This window comes from Gopherus evgoodei, chromosome 2 (genome assembly GCF_007399415.2).
Source record: "Gopherus evgoodei ecotype Sinaloan lineage chromosome 2, rGopEvg1_v1.p, whole genome shotgun sequence".
Lineage (NCBI taxonomy): Eukaryota > Metazoa > Chordata > Testudines > Testudinidae > Gopherus > Gopherus evgoodei.
In genome coordinates, this window is record NC_044323.1 from 103698321 (window position 1) to 103723812 (window position 25492).

General features: G+C 42.0%; 1 protein-coding gene across 6 annotated transcripts in view; it reads right to left on the reverse strand.

Annotated features, from left to right (window-relative positions):
- Positions 1-25492, reverse strand: part of TNS3 (tensin 3) — a 438738-nt gene that overhangs the window by 262712 nt on the left and 150534 nt on the right. For all 6 annotated transcript variants that reach the window (XM_030551450.1, XM_030551451.1, XM_030551449.1 and 3 more), the window contains exon 3: positions 20214-20325. In XM_030551450.1, coding sequence (XP_030407310.1) covers positions 20214-20325 — 112 coding nt within the window. The remainder of the gene's footprint in view (positions 1-20213; positions 20326-25492) is intronic.

Here is a 25492-nt window from a genome sequence, read left to right on the forward strand (position 1 = left end):
TCCTCATAACACAAGAACTAGGGGTCACCAAATGAAATTAAGAAGCAGTAGATTTAAAACAAACAAAAGGAAGTATTTTTTCACACAATGCACAGTCGACCTATGGAACTCCTTACCAGAGGATGTTGTGAAAGCCAAGACTATAACAGGGTTCAAAAAAGAACTAGATAAATTCATGGAAGATAGGTCCATCAGTGGCTATTAGCCAGGGTGGGCAGGGATGGTGTCCCTAACCTCTGTTTGCCAGAAGCTGAGAATGGGCAAAAGGTGAAGGATCACTTGATGATGACCTGTTCTGTTCATTCCCTCTGGGGCACCTAGCATTGGCCACTGTAGGAAGACAGGATACTGGGCTAGATGGACCTTTGGTCTGACCCAGTATGGCCATTCTTATGTTCTTCTACTTTGGGCTATTGACCTAGTTTCAGAGGAGGACTGGTGATAGAACTGAGAAAGACTATACGGATTCCCAAGGGTCCTCAAAGAGAGGGAGCAGAGAGAGGGCCTTGCAGAAACACCTCTGACTACAAGTTGGTACCTGGCAAATGGCAACTCCAGTTCCACAGAAGTTTCTGATTCTCATCATCCCTTGTGCAGGATGTAGGGAAAGAATCACAAACAAAGGATTGTTTCCATGAGTGTTGCTAAAGGGGACCATCTAGGCCTTAACTATCAAGGGCAAGAAAGAATGTGAAGAGCAACTAGCTAAAAACAGAAAAACAAGCAGCAATTTTCTTTAAGTACATCAGAAGCAGGAAGCTTCCTAAACAGTCAGTGGGGCCACTGGACAATTAAGGTACAAAAGAAACACTCAAGGAAGACAAGGCTTTTGCAGAGAAGCTAAATGAATTATTTGCAACAGTCTTCACTGCATAGGATGTGGAGGCAATTCCCACACCTGAGCCATTCTTGTAGGTGAGAAATCTGAGGAACTGTCAGTAGAGGAGGTTTTGGAACAAATTGATACATTAAACAGTAATAAGTCACCAGGACCAGATGGTACTCATCCAAGATTTCTGAAGGAACTCAAATATTAAACTGCAGAACTAACAACTGTGGTATGTAACCCATCACTTAAATCATCCTTTGTACCAGATGACTGGAGAGAAGCTATGTAACAAAGATTTTTTAAAGTCTCCAGAGGTGATCTTGGCAATTACAGGGCAGTAAACCTAACTTTATTACCAGGCAAATTGTAAAGAACAGGATTATCAGACACATATGTATATGTTGAGGAAGAGTCAACGCAGCTTTTGTAAAGAGACAACATGCCTCCTCAATCTATTAGAATTCCTTGAGGGAGTCAGCAAGCACAAAGACAAGGGTGACCCAGTTGAGATAGCGTACTTGGACTTTCAGAAAGCCTTTGACAAGGACCCTCACCAAAGGATCTTAAGCAAAGTAAGCAGTCATGGGGTGTAAGAAGGTCTTCTCATGGATTAGTAACTGATTAAAAGATAGGAAACAAAGGGTAAAATAAACGGTTAGTTTTCATGATGGAGAGAGGTAAATAGTGGGATCCCCTCAGGAATCCATACTGGGACTGTGCTGTTCAAGATTTTCATAAATGATCTGGAAATAGGGGTAAACAGTGAAGTGGCAAAATTTGCAGATGATATGAAATTACTCAAGATAGTTAAAGCCAATCCTGACTGAAAACAGTTACAAAGGGATCTCACAAAACTGGGTGACTGGGCAAGAAAAGGGCAGATGAAATTCAATGTTGATAAATGCAAAGTTATGCATATTGGAAAACATAATCCCAACCATATATATAAAATGATGGTTCCTAAATTAGCTGTTACCACTCAAGAAAGATCTTAGTGTCATTTTGGATAGTTCTCTGAAATCATCCACTCAGTGTGCAGTAGCACTCAGAAAAGCCAACAGAATGATAGGAACCATTAGGAAAGAGATAGATAATAAGACAAATAATATCACAATGCTAATCTATACATTGATGCTACACTCACACGTTGAATACTGAGTGCAATTCTGATTGGCCCATCTCAAACAAGATATATCAGAATTGGAAAATGTATAGAGAAGGGCAACAAAAATGGCTAAGGGTATGGAACAGCTTCCATATGAGGAGAGGTTTAAAAGATTGGGACTATTCAGCTTTGAAAAGAGACAACTGAGGGAGGGGAATGATAGAAGTCTATAAAATCATGAATGCTGTGGAGAAAGTGAACAGGCAAGTGTTATTTACCCTTTCACATAACACATGAACTAACTGAAATTAATAGACAGCAAGTTTAAAACAAACATAAGGAAGTGCTTCTTCACACAATGCACAGTCAGCCTGGAACATGTTACCAGGTGTTGTTGTGAAGGCCATACATTGCAGGATTTATTTGGACACAAATAAATAAGAATTCAAAATAGGGTTAAAAAAGAATTAGGTAAGTTCATGGAGGATTGGTCCATCTATGACTAGTAGCAAGACGATCAGGGATGCAACACCATACTCCAGGTCTCCCTAAATCTCCACCTGCCAGCAGCTGAGACTGGACAGCAGGTAATGGATCATACAAAACTGTCCTGTTCTGTACATTCCCTCTGAAGTAGGGTGACCAGATAGCAAGTGTGAAAAATCAGGATAAGTGTGAGGGGTAAAAGGTGCCTATATAAGATAAAACCCCGAATATCGAGACTGTCCCTATAAAATCAGGACATCTGGCACCAGCCACTACCAGGAGACACGCTACTGGGCTAGATGGACCATTGGCGGTACTGGCTCAAACCATTCTTATGCACTTATAAAGCAGGGCTGTCTTTAGAATGATTTTATGGCACTATCTGTTATACCACTCAATAGTACTGGAGAGCTATTGCTAGCTTTAAATGGATTGCAAAGCACAATGAAAATTTATTCGTGCATATATGTACTGCTAAATCTTAAAGCATTCATACATGCAAATAAAGCCTGCAATTAGAAATTAGAACAAAGAAGGTCTTTCAGAAAATACAGAAGTTTTCTCAGTTATTTCCCATTCAAAAACAAAACAACAACTAAAAGAGTCTTTTCAGCTACAGATGGACTAAAAGGACATGAAACAATTTTGATGCTTTCCACTTCCCATTGACTTTCAGGAAGACAAGCTCTAAAAAACCCAATAAGTAACTAGTAAGTCTGAGCGCCAACAAGATATATGTCGAGTTACATAAGGCTATAGTGGGTATATATGTCATAGAATATCAGGGTTGGAAGGGACCTCAGCAGGTCATCTAGTCCAACCCCCTTCTCAAAGCAGGACCAATTCCCAACTAAATCATCCCAGCCAGGGCTTTGTCCAGCCTGACCTTAAAACCTCTAAGGAAGGAGATTCCACTACCTCCCTAGGTAACCCATTCCAATGCTTCACCACCCTCCTAGTGAAAAAGTTTTTTCTTAATATCCAACCTAAACCTTCCCCACTGAAATTTGAGACCATTACTCCTTGTTCTGTCATCTGGTACCACTGAGAACAGTCTAGATCCATCTTCTTTGGAACCCCCTTTCAGGTAGTTGAAAGCAGCTATCAAATCCTCCTTCATTCTTCTCTTCTGCAGACTAAATAATCCCAGTTTCCTCAGCCTCTCCTCATAAGTCATGTGTTACGGCCCCCTAATCATTTTTGTTGCCCTTTGCTGGACTCTGTCCAATTTTTCCACATCCTTCTTGTAGTGTGGAGCCCAAAACTGGACACAGTACTCCAGATGAGGCCTCACCAATGCCGAATAGAGAGGAATGATCACATCCCTCGATCTGCTGGCAAAGCTCCTACTTATACAGCCCAAAATGCCATTAGCCTTCTTGGCAACAAGGGTACACTGTTGACTCATATCCAACTTCTCATCCACTGTAACCCCTACGTCCTTTTCTGCAGAAGTGCTACCTAGCCACACGATCCCTAGTCTGCAGCAGTGCATGGGATTCTTCCATCCTAAGTGCAGGACTCTGCACTTGTCCTTGTTGAACCTCATCAGATTTCTTTTGGCCCAATTCTCTAATTTGTCTACGTCCCTCTGTATCCTATCCCTACCTTCCAGTGCATCTACCACTCCTCCCAGTTTAGTGTCATCTGCAAACTCGCTGAGGGTGCAGTCCATGCCATCCTCCAGATTGTTAATGAAAATATTGAACAAAACTGGCCCCAGGACTGACCTTTGGGGCACACACTTGATACCAGCTGTCAACTAGACATGGAGCCATTGATCACTACTCATTGAGCCCGATGATTCTATCCACCTTGTATGTCCATTTTCCACTCTGTTCCTCTCTTAGTCACAAGCACTTCAACTGAGTTAAAAAAGAGTATCCCTGTTTTTCCCTACATATGTCCCTATTTATAGCTTTCAAATGCAGAAATGGGACTTACAAAATCCAGTTGATCATTTTTCCAGCTGAATGTGTGACAATTTTTCTCCCCACTGTCAAGATAAACTGGACACTAGGAAGTTTAGACTTGAAATTAGACGAAGGTTTCTAACCATTAGAGGAGTGAAGTTCTGGAACAGCCTTCCAAGGGGAGTAGTGGGGGCAAAAGACGTATCTGGCTTTAAGATTAAGCTTGATAAGTTTATGGAAGGGATGGTATGATGGGAGAGCCTAATTTTGGCAATTGATCTTTGATTATCGCCAGATAAGTATGCCCAGTGGTTGGTGATGGGATGTTGGATAGGATGGGATCTGAGTTACTGCAGAGAATTCTTTTCTGAGTGCTGGCTGGTGAGTCTTGCCCACATGCTCAGGGTTTAGCTGATCGCCATATTTGGGGTCGGGAAGGAATTTTCCTCCAGGGCAGATTGGCAGAGGCCCTGGAGGTTTTTTGCCTTCCTCTGCAGCGTGGGGCATGGGTCACTTGCTGGTGGATTCTCTGCAGCTTGAGGTCTTCAAACCACAATTTGAAGACTTCAGTAACTCAGACATAGGTTAGGGGTTTGTTATATAAGTGGATGGGTGGGGTTCTGTGGCCTGCTTTGTGCAGGGGGTCGGACTAGATGATCACATTGGTCCCTTCTGACCCTAGAATCTATGAATCTATAAAAGGCACACACGCCTTTTGGCAATATTTCAGCATAGGTAGGATTTAAAGCAACCCCATGATAACAAGAGCCTAATTCTGATTCCACTGATTTTTGTTATTTACATCAACGGGGGCAGGAAGCTCCATAAAGTCAGTGTGCCAATTTAATGATTTTTGTGTCACGTTTGTGTCATGAGCCACAGAGACAATATACTGCACTTTCCAAGGCCTAAGTTACCGGAAAGCTAACGTACCTGTTCAGTTATTGCAGAAGGCAGAAATGATTTCTGGTGGATTCTAGCCTACTGTAACTCCTGGGCATAAGGATAAACAAACTTATTTAAAAAGGAGGGCTTGGGTGGGAGGGGGTTAAAGCAAGGGGCTAGGGCTGGGAAGCCCTGCACAGTTTGCGTGGGTGTTTTTTCCCCTTTCTTTTTCTTTGGGCTAAATAATCACAAAACATGTTTTTCTCATTTTGCTGATTTTTTTCAACCAGCTCTACAACTAAACAGCAGCAGTGACATGAGATAAAGATCAACCATGGAAGACATGAAAAATAACTGTGCAGGAACCTTACAATGATAATTTACAATAAGAGTAAGATGATAAATGAGTTTGGGTGGGACAGAGGCATGTTTGAGGCTAAAATGAGAGAGAGTCCCCTCGTGATGAAAAAGAGCAGAAGTTTGACCTGATAGCAGAAAATGAGGATTCTATTTTTAAGAAGTTATCAGTCATATGCTGATGATGTTGCAATATGAACAACCACTATAACAGCAACATCGGCTTGTTCATTTCCTGTGCCCCAGCACTGCCTCCCTAGATCATTTTTGTTTGTTTTTTTGTTTTTCACTTAGCACAAAACCTCTTTCTATTTTTAAACTCCAATTTAAAAACAAAGATAGTATTTGATGGCTCACACGCTACTGAACTAGATGCACAGGGCCAGCATAAGGCCCTGCACACCACTTAAGACTAGAACAATGGGTAGAGATGTGAGGTGCTCTAACAGAGCACTCAGACAGGAGTGCCTATATATCCCATTCAAACCTCTGCTGGCAAGTGCTGAAGGACCATTTCCAAGATCCAGTGATCCCGTAACAGGATGTGGATAAGCTATAGGCACTATTTCAAACCACAGTCTGGAATAGCAGCTGTGGACTTGCATTGAGTGTAGATTTTATCCTCCCAGCACACTCCCATAACACTCCATCCATAACAGAGTATTTGTACTTTATTGTGGGTGGACTTTGACGTTAGCGTAATTTTTTTATTTGCTACTGCTGTGGTAAACATAAGAATTGTGTCCCCACATCTACAGCATTCAGAGAATTAAATTCAGAGAAAAATATTGTGACGTTATAATTGCAAGGGCAGAGATTTGTTCTCTTCATCTAGATCCACTTGCTTCCTGTGAGAGGAACAAAGTGCTTGTAGAGTTTTAGGCCTTGACTTTCAAATGAGCCCAAAAGTTTTAGACCTGGTCTACACTATGATTTTAGGTTGAATTTAGCAGCGTTACCTTGATTTAAGCCTGACCTGTCCACACGACGAAGCCCTTTTTTTCAACTTAAAGGTCTCTTTAAATTGATTTCTTTACTCCACCTCCGACGAGGGGATTAGCACAGAAATCGGCCTTGCCGTGTCGAATCTGGGGTAGTGTGGACGAAATTTGACAGTATTGGCCTCCGGGAGCTATCCTAGAGTGCTCCATTGTAACTGCTCTGAACAATGCTCTCAACTCAGATGCACTGGCTAAGTAGACGGAAAAAAGCCCGCAAACTTTTGATTTCATTTCCTGTCTGGCCAGCATGGCGAGCTGATCAGCACAGGTGACCATGCAGAGCTCATCAGCATGATTTGCACGTTGCCGGGGCAGATTGCCCCGTCTGTACTTTGTGAGAAGTCTATGTCCATGTCTATGTCCTCAACACTCTCATCACCGTGCTGCCGTCACCTCCTTTCCTGGTTTTGTCCACCATTGCTCTGATGGAGGGAGGGGCGACTGATGACATGGCTTACAGGGAATTAAAATCAACAAAAGGAGTGGCTTTGCATCAAAGAGAAACACAAACAACTGTCACACAGAATGGCCCCCTCAAGGATTGAACTCAAAACCCTAGGTTTAGCAGGCCATTAATTTCACAAAACAAATCAGGTCAATTTCTTGTTTTGATCCACTCCATCTATCTTTCACATCTTCGGCTGGCAGCAGATGGTGCAGTACAACTGCTAGCCATCGTCAGCTCCTGGGTGCTCGGCAGAAGATGCTGCATTATGATTGCTAGCCATCGTCATCTCCTGGGTGCTCACCGGAAAATGGGAATGACCTGGCTGAGTCACTCCCATGTCTGCCTAGGTGCCCTGACCAACCTCACCGAGGTCGGCTAAAAGAGCACCCAGGAGTACGACAACAATGGCTACCAATTGTAATGCATTGTCCGCTGACAAAAGGCAATGAGCTGCTGCTGTGTAGCAATGCAGTCCCACGTCTGCCAGCACTCAGGAAATGTATGGTGATGGTGAGCTGAGTGGGCTCCATGCTTGCCGTGGTATGGCGTCTGCTCAGGTAACTCAGAAAAAAGTGTGAAACCACTGTCTGCAGTTGCTTTAATGGAAGGAGGGAGGGAGGGAGAAGGGAGCCTGACGACATGTACCCAGAACCACCCGCGACACTGTTTTTGCCCCATCAAGCATTGGGATCTCAACCCAGAAGTGGGATAGCTACCCACCGTTCAACGCTCCAGAAGTTGACGCTAGCCTTGGTACTGTGGATGCAGTTCGCCAACTTAATGCACTTAGGGTATTTTGTGTGGGGACATGCACAATCGACTGTATAAAAACGATTTCTAAAAAACCAACTTCTATAAATTTGACCTAATTTCATAGTGTAGACATATCCTTAGCAACCTCTTCCCTGCTCCACCTCTTTTTAAATTTGCAATGAGATTTGGGCACTTAATTCCCTTAGGCTCCTTTGAAAATTCAGTTTTATTTTGTATTTCCTCTGGGTGTTGATTTAACACAATATTACGGTTTGGTGGGGTGTGTTTTGGAATTATGATGATGGTCTCATTGTATGGTTGAATATAAGAACTGCTGAATATAAAAAATATGAAATGGCTGTGATGTGATGACGTCAGTCTTGTGTGAGATGATTCAATCTTAATCCAGCATAGAATTGGGGGCTATTTTTAAATATTGTTCCTCTAATTCAACAGGCCTGATGTTTCTATAAAGTGAGTTTGTCCAGTTTCAGGTAAGTCTCTCCTTTAGCTCTTCAAACATACTAGTGAGATACAGGACTCTCTTTGAGAAGGACAAAACCTTGTAAGACAAACAAAGTGATCCTCCAAGGACGTACTGAGGTATGTGGTATCTGGACCATATTTCAAGGACCCTCTTATTTAATATCATTTGCAATGTCAAGAGGCTAAGCTAGCACCCTAGTCTTTCACCTCTTTAAACCTGAATTCAGATCTGTGTGGGTCATAAGTGAAACTGAGTTTGTGGTTTCAACCTAGTCTCTGAAGCTTCCTTCAGCCCCCAGGAATGTGTGGTATAGACCCTGCAGCATCACTTCCAGGAGGCTTGCTCACTTGACACCTCTTATATGAGCTTTGAGAGGTTCATTTTGTTATGCTTTGTTTCCTCTGGGTTATTGTTTTCTTCCATAAATTGCCCCTTTCTATTTTTGTTTTAAAAGCCATCTATAAAAGCAAATGTGGCTTCTAACCAAAGACATCTGAAGCCTGTTTTGTGTCTCTCTCTCACATGTGGTACTTAGAGTGGTGTGTCACGTTGGTCATATGAGGTACTACAATATGCAGTGAATGCATACTCTAGGATTACACTGAGTTCACCTATTTCCCATATGAGTCACACCTGAAGATTGTGCATTTTGGGTCCATTCAAATGGGATCAGCTTACAAGTTTGCAGGTATACCCCAATGCATTGCTGAAGATTTGAAGGTCAGACTTACCCATTTTTTACCTACGTTTCTGAACTTGTTATTAGTAAAGAACAGAGGCTATTACTTTAAGGGAGTGATCTTAGTGGTCTGAACTTCAGCTTGCAAATACCTACATGCTTTATAATCACAAGCGCAAATCCTGGCACGACTGATTCAGCTCTTACCATTCTGGGTTAAATACCATAAAATTCAAATTCATTTACCACCTGGAAGCTTTTCTGAAGTGACCATAAAATCTGAGGTTTGTGTTGGTTGATATGAATGTTCAAAAACGTTTAATAGGATGTTTAAGAATAGGAAAGTATCCCTTCTTGCCTCCCTCCCAAAGCGCTGTGTGAAGGTTACTCCTCTAACTGTTACCATCAACCCCAGAGATGGTTGCACTTTAGTGCTGAAGTTTGTATATCGTTTGTTAAGTGCTCTGTGGTCCTTTGGTATGAAAAGGTATGCAGGGTAAATATAAAACATTATTATTTTATTCTACTAATTATAGTGGCTCTTTGTGGGTCTCTGTACATTCTGGTGATTCTTTGCTCAGTTTTCCATTCTCCATCTCCCCTTTAATTATGCATAGGTACACAGTATTCTGTAAGCCAAGTTCTGTATTGAAACATAACTGCTCAGATGATTAATTAGTTGCCTTTTTATTAAATCTGTGGAAATCAATGTTGATTATGTGTACATTTGGTCTATATGTATCTGCAGTTGCTCTCATCATAACTATAGTTTATAGTATCATTAAATGTTTATTAACAATGGGTAATCAAAAATGTATAACATGGGCAGTAGGCAATCACCAGCCATAGCCTCGCAAGCCTTCCGAACTCCCAACTGGATTTGATTAGCAACTTCCCCATATTTGTTTATAAGAATGATCTAAACAGTAATCAACATTTGCGTTCTTTAAACCAGCAAAACAGCAACTGAGCCATGTCTGCTATGCCATTGGTAAACACCATTAAACCCAGAACCTGAAAACACTTATCCACATGCTTATCTTTAAGCATTTGAATAATGCTATTGAAGTCAATGAGATTTGCTGGTTCAGAGCTTGAGAGAGAATAAAATATCATGTGGAAGTGGAAGTAATAACTATGAGCCTGACCAAAAGTCCATTGAAGTCAATGTTAGTTTTCCCATTGCCTCTAAAAGACTGTGGATCTGCCCTATACCCCTTTTTGCTCACAAATTGGGATAAATGTATGGTATGTTCATTTACCACAATTTTTATTTATATATTCATGAACATACACACTCACACACCACATGCTCACCATTCAGCTTCAATTAAAAATCACTATAATGCCACTGACCCTGGCAAGGCCTAAATTCCTTTGATATTTCCATCTGACAATCTGTGCTCACCTGCTAAATCCAAAAGAAGACACAAGCATGCTTTTCAGATTATATGCCAGGCTAATATCACTGGAATTTAGCTATAAAAGTATTTGAAACCACTTGCTATTCAACTATATTACACAGTATTCTTAAAAAGCACTAGCGACAGTTTGCCAAGTCCAGATCAGACCCACTATAAAAATACATTTTAGCTTGCTACTAATATAGGATAAAATTCATCACTGCGTACAGAGCTCCATGCACTATGGATGTCTGACATAAACTCATAAAAGAGGGCTAGAGTGGATCACAGGACTTGCACGGGCTCTGAGCATAGAGAGGAATTTCATAGAGAGACTAGCTGGCTTCTAGAACACAACGCAGTTGTCTTAAAAATTCCATCTTGTAGTCTCATTGGTCAAAGACTCTGGATTCATTATGATCTAGACTTGCACTTGAGGTGCACCTTCTAGTAGTCTAATAGTCCCCTTGAATCCACCTTCTAATAGTCCCCTACACACAGAAGCATAGGCACCCACAGGGAAAAATTGGTGGGTGCTCTGCACCCATCGGTAGCTCCCTGCCCTGCTCCCCTGCCCCAGCTCACCTCCACTTCCGCTCTGCCTCCTCCCTGAGTGTGCCATGTGCCCACTTTTTTCCCCTAGCTCCCAGTGCTTGTGCTGAGAAACAGTTGTTTTGCAGTGGCAAGCACTGGGAGGGAGGAGGAACGTGGCACGCTCGGGGGAAGAGGCGGGGCCTGGGCAGTGATTTTGGGAGGGGTCCAATAGGGGCAGGGAGGGGGCGGAGTTGGAGCAGGGACTTTGGGAAAGTGGTTGGAATGGGGACAGGGCAGGGGTGGAGTTAGGGCAGGGCCAGGGGTGGGGGGGGCATGAGCACCCACTGGCGCCGGGAAAAGTTGACGCCTATGCCCAGAGGAGATAGTCCTGGGCTTGTTCCATTGTGGTCACCCAGTCAAATAAGGGATTTTAAAATAACTGCAGCCCTTACTTTGGAGGCCCAGTTGCCTTTGCCTGAGGGTATGTGGAAAGTCAAAATGCAACTTTTAGCAGATAAGTGAGATTGGGGCCTACCATGCTTGACTGTGTCCCAGTCATATACTACCCTAAATGCACACTGTAAGTCAGGTGCAACACCAGTGGGTTGTACATCTCACAGAATTTGGCCCAATATAAGATGGAGAACTATTGTCTATTTGTACAGGTGTATTCATGATTGATTTAGATTAACAAAGGGAGGCTTGGCTTGGTTTGAACCACAATTTTTATGCTCATCTAAACTGTTATTAATTGCTTTGGTCTGGAAATCTCATATAACCAGATTTTTTTAATGGTCAAACAGTAAGAACAGTCTTGCTTCAGGTATTTGGTCTATTGAAGACTGACGTAATAATAAATCATCACCACAATAATCAATGTATAACATAATAGCACCTGGAGGCACCAGTCAGGCCTGGGCTTCTTTGTGCTAGGTGCTGTACAAACATATGGAAAATGACAATTCTTGCATCCAAAGCCCATACAATGTAAATTTAAAGTTATGTTTCAATAGTTTAAAACATTTTTTTCAAATAATAAAAGATTTGAATTCTTGGTTAACCACTACTTCACACACCCATACTCTCTATATAAGAATTAACACAGTATAACTACGGAGCTTTGTTTTTATTATTTTGTTTAAAATTTCCCAGGAATTTATCAGTGTCTATAACAAAATTTTTTAAAAAAGGATGAAAACGGGTGCAAAAAATTAACTTCACAATATTCTGGATAAAATATTGGGGTTAAGACTGGGGACATGAGGATAGAAACAAAGCAACAAATGGAGAAAAGTAAGAACATTAAAAGTAAAAGCAGTTTAATGCTATGGTTTATTTCATGAACTGTACATTAACAGTATGTTAACATATATGTGTGCACTTGCATGTGTGTGTTTCTTTCACAGTGTTGCCTTAGTTTAAACAGACAGGGCTTTACATTTACACTTAGATTAACATAAGCACATCTATGTAACATAACATAGGATTTTCTTAACATAATCAGTATTTTCATGTACTAGAGTGGTCTAAATTTTATGTGAAAAATCAGTAAAAAACAAACAGCAGCTTTTGTAAATTTCAGGAATTTTTCAGTAAAAATGTAAAACTGAAAATGGATGGCTTTAAGTATTGTTTAGAAAAATGCATGTCTTCCCAAGCTGCCTCCAATCTCATTTGCATCTGCAATAGAAGTAATTTGCAGCAGCTGGAAAAAATCAGAATACATAATGTGCCTTGGTGTATTGTTTTACAGCAATCAATCATTTGACTGGTGAAAGATTCAGACCACAATATAACAGCCAAAACAAACAATAATTGTTTTTTAAAAACCTACCTGGCTATAGTAACTGATTTACAAAGGAGAAACAATTAACGTGCCTTTTCAGTAATATGAAAATCAGCCACCAGAAAAATCAAAAACACAATTTAAAGAGACAGAAACAGAACTGACTTTACGATGAGAGTGTGACGCTGGCAGACCAGATGCCACTGCTTGCCCAGTCTGCAGGCATTAGCTAAGAACTGACAAACTCGTAGCTGGAGACTAGACCTGTTCACCTGTATGTTAGTTTTGTGCAAAACAAGTATTAGTCTCATAACTAATACCTGTTTTGCACAAAACTAACATAAGACTATATTTAGTGTTTAGACTCTATGAAATGCTTGTTAGTTGCTGCAGACATTAATGTCACTTGTAATGTCTATATTCCATACTATAAGAAAATATGTACATTTTGCTTAATAACTTTGAAAACGTTCGCTCTGAACTTGTGAACCCAGGCACAGGAATCATCCCCCCGGCCCACACAGGAGAACTGTCAGAATTTAAGTGGGCCATTATAAGACAAAAGCTTTGTTAATTGCCCCATGTGCCCACGGAGAAGTATGTGCGGAACGCCTCATCTTATCGTTCTGAATGCTGGAAGAAGGAAACAAAAATAGCTGATGTGAAGATTTTTCATCTCTTTGCTGTCTGAACTCTCACAAGACCAGAGATACCTAACTGAAGCCAGAGATCCCCAGTGGCTGCCTCCTGCATCTGCCCTTCATCTGCCCTCAAATGAATAGATCGCTATTGGAGAATCTAAAGGAACTGTCTTTAAATCCGTGGTAAAACTGTTATAGTGATCCAGAAATTCACATCTGTTACTGGCGTGGTAAAATCTAATTATAGAACATATCATCATTTTGAGGTATCTGCTCTGTTTTTGACAGTCTGCCCTGAGGCAGGCACTCACAGTTATTAGCCACTCCAGACAGCTTGACATATGGATCATAGTTACGCAACTCTTTTGGTACCTCAGAAAGTATAAATGGTTAAATGACTGATCTCTGATTTTAAATGAATTAAACTGAAGAATCTTGGGGGAAAGATTTAAGTTTCAAACCTGAACTCACAAGACTGATTTGCACATTGCAGAACCATTATTTGCAACCTTTGAGACCCCTCTGTTATGACTAGGAGAGAAAAATAGCACTCTGCTTTCTGAAGAAATGTACAATGACTGTAAAATTCAAAGCTTGATTGCTCCTTCATGTTGAAATATGGTATCAAAGAAATATCTGAGCCATGATTCAGTTTACCAGGTATGCAAATACACAGTAGCTTAGTTATCTAACTCCCCCATTGCCCCAGATCCTCCTTTCTTTTGTATTACTTTTTCAATAGAGGCCATTAAAATCACTGGAACTGAACAGGCTTGTCTGAGGAGAGCTAAAGTTTACTAGGACAAGGTGACATCATCACTCATGTGCCCCTTTGTGAGTCAATCATTCACTTTTCAGAGAGAATTTTTAGATACTCTATTCAGAGCTGGATCTGAATGAAGGACACAGTGCCTTTAAGAAAAGACCAAAAACGCACCCTGGCAAGCAGTGTGCTTTGCACCAAAGAAAAAGTTGTCTGATCATTACAATACCCAATTATGGCTGTTTCCATACAAAGAACAGATGATTCATTGCTAGATAAGCACAATAAACTACACACAAGTCAATCTGGAGCTTTCCCCCGCTCTCATTTTTCTGACACATAGCTTTCTTGCACCTGATAAGATATTACAGGCGGGAAAGAACTTACAATCTGTACAAAGAGCTATTATTTTCTCAAGACAAACAATAAGAAAGTAAGATTTTCTCATCAATCCACAAAGCCACCATCTTACAAGTGAAGCCATTGCTTTCCCCCCACACCAGCTTCACAAGAGGCCTCGTTCACTTTACTTAGTGAGTTCACAGGGAACTGATCTAAGTCAGAAACCCAGGATTTGGCCCCAATTTTCTTTTTTACTTCACCATTAATGGAGTTTCACTATCTCTGAGTTAACTTGTCAGGAGGGAGTGGGGGGTTAACCTATAATTCTAAGCATCTATCTGTTTTATAAATTCCATATTATAAACTGAGAGAAAAATTGACTCTCTTCAAATCTTCTTTCTCAGAATCTATCCTCTACCCCAACCCCCACCCCCAGACCCACTCTGAGGCTTCTCTCACAAAGAAGCACCAAGCAATTACAAAGCCAAAGGTAACACACAGCAGTGAAATTGGATGGCACTGTATCTGTTAACTTTGGATGGAATTCACTTAACCCTCACAGAGCCTCCTGCATGAAAGCCTCAGTGCTTTAGATGGGCTGCTTTAACTCTCCACAGGGAGAGGCAGTAGAAGAGCAGCCTAGCAAGTGGGCCTCTGCACAAAGTGTGCAGCACATAGGGGGACCCAAGGTGGGTCTCGAATATAGTGGCACTGACTGTGCAGTTATGTAACTCCAAGGGTCCCAGTCTTTGCCCAAAGAGGTAAGAAAGGGCGGCAACTATTGCCTCCCTGAGGCTAGAACGCTGTGTTGCCACCTCTCGGGATTCATGAGTAAGGAAAGCTTGGCCAGTCTGCCAGTGATGGGAGGAGCTCCCACCATCATTTCAACTGTCCAGGGAAAACCCACTCTGGTTCATTGACCTTCTCATAGCCTGGACAAGAACAGCCAACTGCAGCTGCTGCAGGTGCAGGCAGAGCTTTCTCTGCCCTTCCCTTCAGGATCTGAGAGGAGTTTTGGATAATGAGGTAAGGTTGTGCAGAGGGAGCAGGTGTATCATTTCCATGAGGGGGCAGCAGACCAGTGCTGCTCTGCTCCCCACTCCCCCCCTGTGAATAACAAGTCAGCTCTTCTCTGCTCCTCCCACCCTCGGGCTATTTCTAACTCTACAACACCAGGCCTGGGAAGAAGGAGAGGATCCCTTGGAGCTGCCCTACCTTGGAGGGATGAAAAACCTGCATAACTTCAGGAGGAGCAAATGTGGTGCTGGAAGCCAGGACATTAATTGATTGGGGCCTGAGGATGCAGAGTTGAAGCAACATTGCCAAAACCCAAAGTTCAAAATTCATGAGCTTGGCCCCCAAAACCCAATGCATTGTGTTCTTTGGTCTGTCTTTTGATTTTTGAATTTCTCCTACCCACTCCCAGTGTGTGTGACAATTACTGGTCCCAACACTCCCAGATTTATGGAGCAAGATGATTTTGTCCCCTGTGGCCACAGCTCTCACTGGCTGCCTCATAGGGTGGAGTTTCCAGCTTCTCCTCAAGACCTCAACATTCTAATTAATAAATTCTGTCTCTCCCCCACAGCCCCCAGATCAATTCTGTGACATCCCACCCCCCCGAGCCTCCACATCTGCCTGACCCCAGTGCTGTCAATCCTGCCACACATCAATTCTCCCCCAGCCCCACTCCTCCTCTCCTGCAGCTCCAGGGCTTCTTCAACCCCCTCTCCTTCTTCCCAGTATGGTGTTGCAGGGAGAAAGATATGCAGACATCAGACTAACCCACTGTTCAAAGGAAGGGAGTGGGGTGGAGGAGGCAGGGATACCCTGAACTGTTGGGCTCCTTCTCCTGCCTACTCTACACCAAAAGTCTTTTGGCTACTGAGGGGAGGGGGCAGAGCTCTGTCTTTCTCCTACAACAACATTGATTGGCTGCTCTTCCCCAGGAGATGGGGAATTGGGGAAGACAAACAACCAGAGGGTTTCCCCACCCAGACAGGACTGAAATTTAAGAGAGGGCTCAAGCTTCTGGCACCCAGATTAGCTGCAGACCCAGCCAAAATAGCCTGCCTGGCAAAGAAATTTAGAGAGTTGGTAATGCTGTTGAAGTAGAGGCTGGAGTACAGAATTAATTTACACACTAAGAATTTGAATAAGAATAAGAATAATGATGATGCAGGGGGAAGGTGTCCAGAATCATATTTGTCACTTTGCATTGGCAACACTATTTGTCATGGACAATCTGTAGGTTGGGTAGGGGGAGTTCAAAAATCAGAAGACAGCTAAAAATACAGCATTATTTTAAGCTCTCATGATGTTGGACCAGTCTCATGAATGTTTTGGGTCTGACTTATGATTTTTGCATTCGGGGCTTGGCAATAGTGGAATAATAGCGGTCAGAGGGACTATGCTGCCACCCAGCAATGTGCCCAAGGGTTGGTGTGGTAATTCCACCTTTCGTGGAATCTTAATTATGGGACAGGCACCGTGTAGAGCAGGGGTTCCCAAACTTGGTTCGCGGCTTGTTCAGGGTAAGCCCCTGGCAGGCTGTGAGATACTTTGTTTACCTGAGTGTCCACAAGCATGGCTGCTCGCAGCTCCCACTGGCCAGGAATGGCAAACTGCAGCCACTGGGAGCTGCGAGTGGCCTTACCTGCAGACGCTCAGGTAAACAAAGTGTCTCACCGCCTGCCAGGGGCTTACCCGTGAACCAAGTTTGGAAACCCCTGGTGTAGAGTAAATGTATGACATTCCCCCTCCCTCAACCGGGGCGGCAGAGTTGTATAATTTTTGGTGGTGCCCAGAACAGGTCCAGGTCCCCCCCGCCCCTCCCCCCACACCTGCCTAAGGCTCTGGGAGGATGTTTGGGTGCAGGATCTGGGCTGGGGCAGGGGGCTGGGGTTCAGGTTCTGGGAGAGAGTTTGGGTGCAGGAGGGATGTGGGTTCTGGGAGGGAGTTTGGGTGTGGGCTCTGGGCTGGGACAGGGGTTCGGGTGCAGGAGGGGTTGCGGGGCATGAGGCTGGCCGGGGATGAAGAGTTTGGGGTGCAGCAGGCAGGCTACCCCAGGGCTGGGGGCCAGAGAGGAGAACTTCCCCCAGCCCTCTCCCTGATGGCAGCAGCAAGCTCCTGGGGAGGGAAGAACCCCTCCACGCATGCCCCCCCCCCGCACGACACTCACCCAAGCCCCTCCAGGCTGCTGCTCAGGAGGTCCAGCCAAGATAACCCCCTATCCCTCTGAGTCAACTCGGAGTCGCCTGCCGGGGGGGAAGGGGCTCCCTCCACAGGCACAGCAGCCATCTCAGTCTGCCCCCAGCTCCACTCTCTTGTAGCCGGCAGTGGCTGGTGAGGGACCACAATGCAGAGCTGGAGGAGGCAGCCACCCACTGCCCAGGGTGGGCAGGGATGCTCGGCGGAGGTGTGTGGGGGCAGCAGGCGGGGCTAGGGGATGGCAGGCAGGGCCAGGGGAGAGACCCGGCCCTGAACATTGATGGAGCCAGGCCCCCGGGGCCCTGAATATTGCTGGATCCCAGGCACCATGGGCCCATATAACTCGCCGCCCCTGCCCCCAACAGTATAGCTGATGAGTCACTGCTTAGGCAAGTAGAGTAAAAACCATACATGAACACTGTGGGTATGTACCCAGCATAGCTGGAGCCTTTCCCTGCCACAGGGAATGACTCCAGCAGTGGGGAAAGGCTCTCCCTGCTGCTAATCCTTTCTTCACTGACTCTCCTCTGCCAGAGTCTTTCACTGACATATGTAGCTCCACACCACAGTGTGGACACAGCCTGCTTTTTACTGCGACATGTGGCTACACATACCCTACATGCTGCTGCAAGACGTGTGCAGCGTAGATGTAGCCTTAATGATATGAAGATGTGAAGAAATTTTATTTAAACATATCAGGTGTAATTTTGTGATCAGCCTGAGGGAGGTACAACAAAACACTTGCTGCCTAGGGAGAGAAGAGGTAAGGTAAGGTAAGGTGGCGGTAACCACCATTGTGCCTTTCTGATTCTGGGCTGCTGCAGGGGTTGAAACAGTGCCTAAGCTACAGCCACCCAACCCAAACTGTCCATGGTTCTCTACAACCCTACTGGCATACCCCCTCCAGCCACTGGTCCCTGTACTAGAGCTTATGGAGTTGGCTTTGTAAGATAGCCTGTGGCTGTCTTATTCAGTTCCTGCTTGAGGAACTCTTCCCTAACCAGATCCATGGTTCTTTTATGCTGCTAGATCCCAAGAGGGAGAATCCTCTAATTTTTTTTTCCAGAAATGAAAACAATGAAATTCTAGGGAATGCCTCATTAGGGATTAAACCTCTTCAAGCTGACGGCAGCTGTATTATTTGTACATTTTCTGACATTCCTGCAATTGTAACAAAATGCCTTTGAACTAATGCTGAACAAATGGGATATTATTCATGTAACTGTCCATTTGTGATGTTTATACCTTTTCAAGAAGGCACCTACGTACACACAGGCACACACACACACACCACTTAATCCTGCATTCTTTACATACCCAAGTCTCCCATTAACTCCTAATGAGAGTTTTGCAAGTGCAAGGAACACAGAGGCCAGGCCTCTTGGTGAAAGAAAGGAAGAAAAATCTCCATTTCATTAGAAAAATGCCACTAGCACCAAGATGATCGTTTATAAAATGAAATTATTGTGTATATTTAAAGTGAGAGGCAAGAAGCATTTGCTTATATTAAATGGATGGATTACATGTGCATTTGTTAGAGAGACAGATTTATTAAAGTGGAGTAACAAGACATTGTTAAACATTAACCAGCTGAAATCAATGGAGAGATCAAACCCGCTCATAGGGAAACCTGTGGGAGAGGCCCCAGAAGGAAGCAAATCTTGAGCTTTTCCCAAATTGTTTCATGGAAGAAGGAAGGTAGAACTTGTGAATCTCGGGGATCCAGGCAGATCTCAAGGTCTTTTATGCAAAAGGCCCTGTGCTTTTACTCTCCTGCTCCGCTGCAAACTGATTACTTTGCAACTCTACTGACAGATGTCCCAATAACTACCCTCCCTCAGGCGTGATTCTCTATGCCGACAGAGCACTGTGAATAAATGAATGAAGCCTCATGAATCCACATTTTGAATACATTTACTGCTTGTGTACAGAAAGGGAAAAAGGTCTCTCTCTTTCATTCCCCTCCCTACTACATTTCCTGCCTTTTCCCCACATGAGGATCTCTGGACCCACGGAGGGTCCTATGTACAATGGAGAGGAGAGAGGGGGAAAACAGTGTCTGATGAGGCAGCTGACTGCCCCCTCCTTTGCATGTGGAAGCAGAGGAATGAGCCTCCTCAGTGTCTGTGTGAACGATTAGGCCGAATCACAGGCTTGAAATACAAGACCATAAAGCAACTATTAAAAAACAAAACAAAACATGGCAGCTCTTCTGAATTTCAGGAAAGAATTCATGCAGAGAAAGGCTTCATGCCTCAGTGAGCTCAGGGTCACTTCCTCATTTGCAGGCTAAATTCCATAGGCATCTATCAACTCACTCATTCACACACACATGCTCCTAACAGAGCTTGCACAGACAGTCTTATTCTGGAACCTGCCTGAATAGCACAGCTAATAAAGGCACATATCTATACAAGTCCAAATAAAAATTAAGTCTAATGCTGAACACACAGAGCAAACAAGTTAGAGTCTATAGACATTTAGCACAGGGGGAATTCCAAAATTATTAATTCCTAGCTCTTCAGCACTAGTCTAAAATGCTGTGTTTTAAACAGCAAGACAATAAATAGGCCGCATAACATATTACTCACCTCTGCAGGAAATGCCTTGGCTGTCAATGGCTTGTTTGCAGATACTACAGTCTTTGGGTTTTTTAAAGGTCTTGTTTTTGAAAGTGTGCGAACTCGAAGCGAGGTTTTCACGCTGGAATAGAGGAGAAAACGTCTGAGCTCTTGTCAACTTTTGAATGTTACTCTTTAAATGTAACAAAACAAATGAAATTTATAAATAACCAAAAAAACCGCCACTTATTACATTATTCAACAGTACTCACTCAATCTCCCCAAATGTAGCATTTCTGATATTGCATGGTGTAATATTTTGAACAATTACTGTAGAATTCTTTATTAAACTAAAGAATTAGGGGCCACTAAAAGGTAATTTTTAGAGATTAAGCATTTGTCTATTAACCTAATGCTTTCTCTACCCAAGACAGTTCCACTGGTTTAACTTAAATTGGTTTTAAGTCAATTTATGTAATGTAAGCAATGCCATATTGGCTATTTAACTCATTGGTGCCAAAAGATGTTTGGACATTCTTCTTTCACTAGCGAAATTGAAGTATGCTTGGTTTAAATCAAAACAAAAGTGTCTACTCTATCTTTTGTACCAGTTTAACTATATTCATTTAAAATCATACTTAAATTAAATGAGTGCAACTTTCTTGTGTAGGCAAGACCTTAATGTTTTTCCTTGGATTGGTCCCACAATTACTGAAATAATTTATTTAAAAAAATAAACAAACACATAAATAATCAGGGAAGGGAAAAGAGTAGACAACTCCAAGAAATCCACTGGGAACTTCAGTATGCAGACTGGGAAGTGCATAGATAATACCATAGTGAAGGCTACTGAAACCCCAAGACACAAAGAGAGAGAGAGACAACTCCTGGTTCCTCTCCAAAAGCCTAACATTCAAATCCGCTAGCAAACTTTTAGGAAGCATCTCTTAATTATCTTAAACCCCTTTTAAAATTTAATAATGGAAAATTATTTCTGTCTCTTCTTCTGCAATACTGGATATTTTCAGAAACCAAGAAAGACCACACCAGAACTAGCAGGTAAGAACTAGCAGGTAAAAATTCCGCCTCTCTCTCATCACTAGACAAAGCATGTCTACTGCAGAAAGGCAAAGCAGCAATAATGCCATGTTGGCTGCAAAATAGCATGGTTGCTGGCTGAAGTCCTACTTAGAAACGGGAAACAAAATTTGGTATGTATTTAAAAAACGAACAATGCCTTGGACAATGAAAATCTCAATAGAGTTTCTATAAGCCCCATATTTACCTCCTCCTTCATGCACACACAAATCACTCTCCTTATCTATTAGAATACAGTGGACATGTTTACTTTTGAGCAATTGCACTGCACTACTGCTGTCTAGAATCCCTAGTTGGAAACTTGTCCCTCCATAATAGATAATGAAACTTGTAAGTATAGCTAGGAACTCATAAGAACAATTTACATATCCCTGAAGGGTGCAAACTTTCAAATGTAAGAGACAGCATGTTGCAATGGACAAGATTTTGGTTCTGTTTATGGATCTGAAATGGTTTATTCATTGTGTGACACTGAGCCTTGTTTTCCCCATCTGTAAAATGGGGATCATGATATTAACCTGTCTTTGTGAAGTGCTGTGGGAGCTAGAGATGAAAAGTGCCAGCTCCTAATATTACTATACATATCCAAAAGGAATTATCTGAAGTGAAGAAATAAAATTTAGGCTGAACTTCAGGAAAAATCATCTGATAGTGAGATGTATTGAACTGTGGAATACTCTTCCTAGGGAAATGATGGAAGATCCTATTCCTTTGGAATATTTAATACTAGACAAAAAACAGCTATGAATAAAGTTGTATTTCATTATTATTATACCTTATTAATTATTCAGACTGATTGCTAAGTGTATTCCTATAAAAGCTGGAGTCACAAAACTTTCTAAATGTTTAAAATATTTCTAATCATCTTGCATATGTTTGCTTAGGGCTACTTTACCTTTAGATGAAAATCATGACCATAGTTATGCTGCATATTAAAGATGAACTGTAAAGAACATAAATGCATTTGTGCCCTTTTCCATTCTTACATCATACAGGAACTGGCACAAATGATAATACCAAATTTCTGCTCAAAGATCTTTTCCCTGCTTCCTTTTTTTATACCAGAAATATGGGGGGAGCTTTTCAAAAGGCCTAAGGAGCATAAGTCCCAGTTACATCACTGTAACTTCACTGATTTCAGTGGAGTTACCTCTAATTCACAGTGCGGTTAGGGAAGGAGCAATGGGGCCATTGAATTTTAGAGCTGATGATGTTCTGTGTTAGGGTTCTACAATGTTGCAGTGGCTAAGCAACTGCCACATAAAATCACCACAGCAAAAACAAAATTCCTAGTGGACTTTGTGGAGTCTCCCTTTTCCAGGTAAGAATTCTGGTTGGGGAGGTAATATTGGTTTGGGGGTTTTTAGATTTTATTAATTTTCTCTTTCTTTGAGGTTGGTTGGCGTTTACAGGTAGAAGACATTGTTAGCATGTAAGTGTCATTCCTGTGGTTGAAAGGCCTTCTCGAAGAGGACGTTTTTGTAAGATTTCCTGAAGACAGTCAGGCTGTGGATTTGTCAGGTCTTCCTGGAAGTTTGCTCCACAGCCAGATCCCCTCCACCAAGAATGTTTTATTCCCATGCACTTTACTCTGGGTGTGGTTATCTGCATTGTCCCAGAGGAGTACAGATGTTGCTGTTGTTTTCAGAGAAAAATTCAGTCTTTAACATGTGTAGGGCTTGATCAATTAACTAACCAATTAATCATTATATTTTATTTGTCATGTAAAAATCAATTTAAAAAAATATTTTTTTTGTGACAGGGGATGTTTGAGGATAGTTTTTGGTCAGTATTACTCATCAAGTAATGGAAGGGCACACAACTTTTTTTTTTTTCGTTTGTTTTGCTGCTCAATTTTATACTTATTCTACAGTTAGCTCTCCAAGGAATTCATGTAACAATTCACTTAGCGGCTGGAGTAATAACATTTGTCCATGCATTATCAGTACATAACACTTCCATTGTGAAATGCAAGGGAGCCTGGATCAGGCTTCCTTTGTTATCACCTGGAATGGCTTTCTCAGTTCTCAAATAGGGATAGTGCCAAGAGGGAAACACGGGGAGGCAACAACAATACTCCCACTTTCATAAGGTCCAGGGATAGAATCTAAATTGCATTTAATTGTTAGGAGCCAAAATTGGAAGAGAGAGTACAGCGCCACAGCTTACAGACTGATTACCTGCCTGAGGGACAGGCTGTAATTAGTGCTGGTCTTGATTGCTGGCATTATGCAAGTTCTGTTTTTCAAAAAGCAATCTCTCTCTCTCCCCTTCTCTCTCTCTCTGTCTCTCTCTCTTTTTTTTCTGTTTAAACCACACAAGGAAATAGTCAGGGCGATGAATCCAACAGAGCCACAGTGGAGTTATTCTAGATTTGCACCAGAATAACTGAGAGCAGAATCGGGGCCTCAGTGTGGAAATTCAGAAGTGGATCCTCAGCTATGCTGACTTCAAATATTTCTCACAGCTCACCATTTTTACTATGTAGTTACAGCACAAACAGCTACACTGTCTTCCACATGCCATCAGATGTAAATTTACATCAGTATTCAAACAGCAGCCCAGGGGATTTTGGAGACATATGAAATTATCACGGGGGGAAGAATTTAATCCAAAAAATGTAAACGATAATTGGGAATAATTGAAGAACACTTTCCAGATGCCCCAAAAGCCACAATCCCACAACTGAGGAAGAAGGCTGTGCTGGTTAAAATAACAACCTACTTTAGAGCGGAAGTGAAGGCAGCTATGAAAAAATAGATATAACAAATGGAAGAAAGAGGGAGCTGATAGTGATGAATATAAATCAGAAGTGAGAAACTGTTGAAAATTGATAAAGGAAACAAAGAGACACAAGGAGAAATATATGACCCACAGAGTTAAAGACAATAAGGAGGTGTTTTTAAAATATATTAAGAACAAAAATAATCCTGATCCATTAACAGGAAAATTATCAATAATAATGTAGAAAAGGCAAAAGAGTTCAATAAATATTTCTGTTCTATATTTGGGGAAAAATAGATAATATAATCTCATCAGATGGTGCTAACACTCTTTCCATTTCAATAGTATCTCTGGAGGATGTTAAATAGAAACTATTAAAATTAGACATGTGAAAAATCTATGTGTCCAGAAAACTTGCAACCAAGGCTTTAAAAAGAGCTGGCTGAAGGGCTCACTGGACCATTAATGTTGATGTTCAGTAAATGCTGAACAATGAAAGAATTTCAGAAGACTGGAAAAAAAAGCTAGTGTGCCAATTTTTAAAAAATGGAAAGACTGGGATAATTTTAGGCCAGTCCGAAGAATATAATAATGGCCATCCTGGGTCTCTCTGCCCAGTAGTGTCTCTGACCATGGCCAGTGTGGCAGTTGGAGGTTTAGGGACAATCACAGCATAGGATTGTGTCTTTGACCTTGGCTAATAGCCATTGACAGGCCTATCCTCCATGAACTTATAAGTCTTTTTTGAACCCAGTTATACTTTTAGCCTTTACTGCATCCCCAGGCAAGGAGTTCCAGGGGTTTACTGTTCATTGTATGAAGTAGTACATCATTTGGTTTGTTTTAAACCTGCTGCCTATTCATTTCTGTGGGTGAGCTCTAGTTCTTGTGTTATGTGAAGGGGTACATAACTCTTCCTTATTCCATTCACGATTCTATTAACCTCTGTCATATAGTCCCTTAGTCATCTCTCTTCTAATCTGAACAGTCCAGTCTTTTTAATCTCTTCTCATATGGAAGCTGTGCCATACCCCTAATCATTTTGTTGCCCTTCTCTGTACCTTTTACAATTCTGATATATATATCAATCTTGGGCAAAATAATGGAATGGCTGAGATGGGACTGGATTAATAAAGAATTAAAGGAGGGTAATGTAATTAATGCAAATCAACATAGAAAATCAATCTTGTCAAACTAACTTGATTTTTTAAAATAAGATGACAAGGTTGGTAAGGTAATCATATTGATATAACATACCTCAACTTTTCTAAGGCATTTAACTTAGTACTAAACAATATTTTGATTTAAAAAACTAGCACAAAATCAAAGTAACACGGCATATATTAAGTGAATTAAAAACTGGTTAACTAATAGGTCTCAAAATGTAATTGTAAATGGAGAATTGTCAATGAGTGTCAATGAGTGTGTTTCCAATGGCTTCCTCCATAGGGAATGGTTCCTGGCCCTATGCTATGTAAGATTTTTAT